The 6404-nt window shown below is 37.8% G+C and overlaps 1 protein-coding gene across 2 annotated transcripts in view; it reads left to right on the top strand.

Moving 5' to 3' along the window:
* LOC110041550 (uncharacterized) overlaps positions 1–4808 on the top strand; it is a 33792-nt gene extending 28984 nt beyond the window's left edge. For both annotated transcript variants that reach the window (XM_020746848.2, XM_020746849.2), the window contains exons 12-14: positions 1–306; positions 1310–1546; positions 4426–4808. The exon at positions 1–306 is cut by the window's left edge and continues 305 nt beyond it. In XM_020746848.2, the coding sequence (XP_020602507.2) occupies positions 1–306; positions 1310–1341 (338 nt within the window). In that variant the 3' untranslated portion in view covers positions 1342–1546; positions 4426–4808. The remainder of the gene's footprint in view (positions 307–1309; positions 1547–4425) is intronic.
* Positions 4809–6404: the final 1596 nt, after the last annotated feature.

Here is a 6404-nt window from a genome sequence, read left to right as displayed (position 1 = left end):
CCATTATGCCGTCAAGAACCGAAGGCTTTGGTCTGATTGCTCTTGAAGCGTTATCTGCAGGTCTGCCTATTCTTGTGAGCGGCAATTCAGGCTTTGCTAAGGCACTGCGGGACTTCCAAATCGGCAATTTCTGTATTTTGGATTCCGAAGAGCCCAAAGATTGGGCAGAGAAAATCAAGGATGTCCGTGAAAAACATGGAAAATGGCTGCAAAAGATCCAAGCGTTACGGGAACTCTATGGAAAGGAGTACAGCTGGGAGAAACAGTGTGAAAAGCTTGTAGAAAAGCTGCGGTACATGGTTCATGGTATGAATTAATTGGTATTAGTGAGAAACGTTCTCTGGTTAAAAAGATTAAAACATTAGCTTTCGGCTATCAGTCTATAGCCTATAACGCTAAAGGCTATAGACTGATAGCCGAAAGCTTATGTTTTAATATTTTTTAAAGAGAATGTCTTTCACTAGTTTTAAATATGTTATATCCTGGTTATAGCTCTATTTTTAAGCGATACTCTAAATTTCTGTGGTCATGAAGGGAAAAAGACTGTTTGGGTGTAATTCATGTGAGTCAAGCTTCGAGTTTTGATAGTCATATTAATTGATTTATAAATGTAGCAAGCGGGCTCACTGTAGAGTTGACTCCATGGGCATTTCTAATTCTTTCCTTTTCTTACCTGCGTCAATTTAAAGAAGATTTTCTTGGGCACTCTTCTACTTATACCGTGTACCGAATGTATCGCGTCGAGTCATGTGTCTTGTACTGTAAACTAAGCATACTTCAAACCCTCTGGAAACCAATGATACAAAGTTGTAAATAACTTACAGGTGGCTTTCGAAATATTCGCGTCCCGAGCAGGATTCAAACCCACGTCTCCCCGCATCCTAGTAGGGCATGATATCTGCTACCCCATCACGGGGCAACCACGTTGGATAAGTGACAACGTATGGATGTGAGTAAATGAAGGGCGGCCAATCCAAGGGACATTTCTCCTTCTTGTCTTGAAGCCAAAATATATTGCTCTTCGGAAGAACTTTTATGACTTTCAATATTCTTTGGATGCAAAAAATTCTTAGCGGAACATTATACGCTCGTTGAAAATGAACAACAACAAAAAATAAAACACGCAAGTTGTTTTACAGTTGGTGGTTGATAGAAAAATTTAGGTGAGAATTGCTTGATGTAAGTCATTTGGTGAGTTTTTCAGCTGATAGGAACTTGAGTAGTTTATCGATTTATTAGCAGTCCCACGTAGGAAGAACCATTTGTTTCTCAAGTGACTACGTAATCATTGCTTCGTGCTCTTTCTTAGGTACAGCCACACCCCAGACCAGCCTTAGTTGATAAAGTCGCATCAACTATGTTACAGATGGACGTGTGCATGTATTTGCAGCCCTCGGCACCGTAGCAATGCACAACTAAGCACACGAATAGTAGATGCAGCCTTCTGTCCATGTGCAGCGACCAGACCAGTAGAACATTAACAGACGTAACCTTGAGAAGAAGGAGAATTTTGTGTCAACGCAACAATGGAGTACCAGCAGGCAACGTAAGTGTCATGCTCGCCAATTACAACAAACGAACATTTTTGTAGGCGAATTATTTGAAAATACGTGGGAGGGGTGATGGTGGTTGAACATGCACCTTTTATGGTGTAGTCTGTGTTAAAAGCAAAGTTGGGATAATTCCTTTGAATTGCTTCACGCATCCCGGCTTGCTGTTTATGATTATAAGACTTCTCCCGTTGTTAGTTCGTCAGTGACGGATTTCCTTCAATTTAAGCTCAACAGTAAAATAAATGGTAGAACAAATATGCCGTCGCATGTCGTCGTTTTCAAAACGGTAAATTTTCGAACTTAGAACCAAAACGCACATTTAAGGTTACCGTATACCTTCAGGGGTGTCTCGCGTCCAAGCGATGCAGCGCGTCCGGTTTAAGCTGTAGATACCTAAGCCCCTATATCAAATTAAAGCTTATAGAGCTGGCTATCAAACCATACCAAAACTTTTGAAATAAAATGAATTGCCAATTTTTTCACGGCCACTAAATGCAAGCGTCCTAATCACTATTTGGAAGCTACAAGTCAAAGCGAATTTTGTTTTTCGCCAATTTATATTTTTCCTCGGTTTCAGGACAAAAAGCGCTAAAAAAGCGTGTCTGCGTTTTTCCATATTCAATTGTAGTAAAAAGTTACAGAACATTTTCGAAATAGGATTTAAAAAATGTGAAGTGATCGTACAAAAATCGCTTTCGGAGAAAAAATATTTCGAAATAAACAATTCGCAGACACGTTTTTGTTTTTTATATGTTAATCTAGCTACTGTCCAAATTTGAGGGCAAACAAACAAATTCCGTTTGAGTTGTAACTCTGTAAAGTGTCTGCTTCAAGCGAAAAAATTTATCCGAGAAAACAGCGCTAAGAAAAATATCTTGCTTCGCAAACAAACCCCGCCCACAAACGCCTTCAACTGGGTTCTCAGATCACTGAGCCAATCAGCGCTTAGAAAATTTACTACCAATTAACTCGCGGTGAAATTTACGCGTGAATCTGCAAAAAAACCTTGCCGTTTCGCAATGCGCTCAAGGCGGAGAGATAATTTTTCTGCAGCTGGGTTTTTCTTGAAGCTGGTTTGGCAAAATGGGGAAGACGAAAAAGGATACGAACGCTAGAGTAGCTGGGCGACGAGAACAAACAAAAGAAAGCGCGGCAGAGCAAATGTGCATGGATAATATTCCAGTGGATCTCGATGAGTTAGACGATTCATCGGTATCGATCTCAACAAAAGAGTCACTGTAAACATCGCTGTTATCGCTGTCGAGTTCCCAAATTTTGCACAACCTTTCTCTTCTCTTGACTCGATCTTTTTGCCCGCTTGATACGTCCGTCGCTTCACCCGCGAGGCCAACTTTCGCTTCTTCACTCATTGATGTATTTTCATTCATTCTTCGCTTTTTCGAACTGGTAAACGGAGTTTTCCGTGGTCCATGTTTACTTATAACTTAACAGAATTGCATCTAATACGAAAAATGCTTGGATTAACAATGCTGATTAACTGAGTAGCCAGCCAATTCGTGGTATCCATATCGGTAATACTCCCGCGAAAGGTAGTCTCGGTTGATTGCATACACGTTATAGGGCTGTCAATCAAGAGGGAACTTTTACTTCCGGCCATAACGTAAAACATCCATTTCTCCGCCAATATTAGGTTTTTTTCAATTTTGTTTTCAGAAATTAGAGATTACTCTTCGACCATTAGTTTGAACCAAAAATCCAAATTTGAAGAAAATTGCCGATCTGAAGGTATACTGTAACCTTAAAGAGTTCGAAATGGTAAGAACTAAGACAGCACAAAGAGTCCACCGATGATAAAGAGGGTAATAATAATAATGACTTAGAAGCAATGATATCGTGCTTCGGGTTCATGACAACCTTTCATTCACAAGAAAGTGTGGACTTTGAGGTCCACGGTATGGAGATATCGCTTTTTCAACCGAATATATCGCTTGTTAAATTACATGTAACATCAGTCGTGTAGAAGAATTGTTTTGGTGTTATAACCTGCGGTTTCAAATTCCCAGACAGACAACAATACGAATTTGGACGGCACAGATATACTTTTAGAAAAGGCCACGCGCGTAAGACAGTAGTCTGTTATACGATTTTCAGTTCGCCTTCGTCTATATTGCAATCACTTTTTTTTACCCACTCACACGCAGGGCGCATCAGAGGGGGCACGATTTAGGTCTTTTCTCAAATTTTTTTCCCGGCAAACAATAAATGTGAGTTGTATATGTTATTCCCGGGTATTTCTTTTATTAACCAGCGAAGGTACTTTGGTTTGTTATGAGGTCTCCTCCTCCTCCTCCCGTGATGAAAAATAAAACAATAATAATAATAATAATAATAATAATAATAATAATGATAATAATAATAATAATAAATAATAATAACAAATAATAATAATAACAATAATAATAATAAATAATAATAATAAAAATAATGGTAATGGTACCACTCCCACTCCCACTACCATTCCCATTACCATTAGTGGCAGTGGCAGTGGTAATAATAATAATAATAATAATAATAATAATAATAATAATAAACGTTAAAGGAGCTACGTCAAAGTCTAAACTAAATATGTTCATCGTTTGTAATCCGTCTTGATCTTCTTCATCCTTGTTCATTTATGGTTCATTATCTTCTTTTTGGTGTTTTCTATTTCAGTAAACTACTATTTTCAGGTTTCCTTCAATTTGAAGGTGATTTTTTTTACATGGACAAAATAATTCAAAATACCATGAGTGAGCTCCTTTAACGATGACCAGGCGTAACTATTTATTCCTTCCTGCCTGCTAGCTCTACCTTTCCCTTACTGTTTCATTTATTTATTTATTTTCAATCATTTCATTGTTTCATTCCACAGATACAGTTTTGAAAGACTGAAAGACTGTTTTTGAAAGTACCCTTGGCAACGGCAGTATGTCATTTAATGCATACGTCCAAGAAAAATCGGCTATCATGAAGTTCAACGTTTAACGTTTGAAGCTGATAAGCTGCAGTTAATATTAATTATATAGGATATAGCCCAAAGGTAGTTAAATCTAAGATGTTCATTCTTGGAAAGTAAATAGACCGAGAAATGATTCACATTGAAGCAAAATGAATAGACGATGAGAATCAAAGTATATTTCGTATTGTTTTTGTCCTATGAGTATCGCTTCTTTTGTCAGCTTATATTTGATATTATCTGTTTTTGTTATCAAGTGATTGCGTGAATACATCAATAAAAAGAATGAATTAAAAATACTCTTTATTTATGGCTAGCTCTGTGAGTGGACAAGGTAAACCAAATCTTGCGTTGTGATTGGCTCCCCGTGAAGGTAACATGACGCTATCTTGATTACTCACTGTGTCCCGCAAGAAAAACTGTTCTTTTTCCCATACAATAAATCCCTTACTGACTAACTTCGCTCGGTCAACATGGCTAGATATTGGTCTCGTTCTTTTTCTTGCGTGTTTATGGATAATTAAAAAACTCATTAACAATTCATGAGCCTAACACCCTATCATGTTCTCTAAAATCACTCACGTGCAGATGTTTTATACCCCGGCAAAACACTGTCTAACTAAAAAGCCTCAGGGTGAAATTTGATTTCAGTCCCAGGGGAGAGCGGGGCTGATTGTATTTTGCGGCATTGGCATTCTTTATATTCAAATTTCATCCTCATTAGAATTCTTATTATCTTATTCTTCTTTATTTTCGCGGGACTTAAATTTCGCGAAAATTTTATGTCGGCACATTTCGGGGTTCTTTAATTTCGCGATCGAGGAGAAAAATTGTGTTTGTAGGAAATTAATGTCGCGAAAATTAAATTGACTTTTCAATGTCTATTTATTTTTCTTTTTTACAAAAATTACGTTATTCAACAGTTGCAACAAAACCCATGTGCTGTTTCTACTAGGAAACTGTACTCCTCTTAAAGTCAGTCTTACAGTAATAAAAAAGTCTTCTCGTTCTTCCGAGTCATTATCGGGTATCGAGAGTATCGTTACATGTCCGCTCGAGGAGATGTCAATAGAACCTTCAATCTCTTCAAATGGTTGCTTAGGGGGAAGACATTCAATTTCCCGACATCAAAGTTCGCGGTCGTTATTTTTCGCGCGTCTTTATATTAAGTTCGCGAAATTCAAAGACCCGCGAAAATAAAGGAAAATAAGGTATAAAGAATACTAATATAAAGTAACTGCTGTCAAATCCTTCATTTCAGCGTCTAAAACCCGTTCAAATGAGTTCAACCTGTAAAATAATACACGAACATCAGACAAAACTGCTACTAACACACCAGGAGAAAGCAAACGAAATTTAAAACGACTATCTAGCTATGTACTCATTCTTGTCCATTATCAGTGAGTCATCACTACCATTTGTCTCTTCCAGAAAGCGCTGAATTCCACACACCATGATGTACAGCGACCGGGAAGGATACCTTTCACCATTTTTTGTGTACACGTATTTGGGGTAGCATTTTCGATTAACTTCTTCTCTTCCTCGGCATTTTCAGGTTTCCAAAAACCTCTGGAACAGGACGCCATGTTCTCTTCCGTCAGTAGAGGAAAAGTTCCAAACAAGTGTGAGATTTGATTTTCTTGCATGATGATATCCTACGTAATATTTTTTCGTATGTTTATTTTCATCGTTGTTATCATCTCTACTGGGACACTCTTTTCTAGGAATGTATTTGGAGAAGTTAAAAAAACTCGCAGTCACGTGTTTTATCAGGTCTAGAATCACTCGCCTTCCTCTCGTGATTTTGAAACACTGCTGCTCGTTTATTAAACGTTACAAAAATATAACTTTGCAGCCATCTTAATTACTTTTACCCTTAGTCAATAATATAGGAG

This window comes from Orbicella faveolata, unplaced genomic scaffold (assembly GCF_042242905.1).
Source record: "Orbicella faveolata isolate gen_17 unplaced genomic scaffold, um_ofav_v1 contig_34, whole genome shotgun sequence".
Taxonomy (NCBI): Eukaryota; Metazoa; Cnidaria; class Anthozoa; order Scleractinia; family Merulinidae; genus Orbicella; species Orbicella faveolata.
The sequence above is the reverse complement of the archived record's forward strand: the minus strand, read 5'-3'. Positions and strand labels throughout refer to the sequence as shown.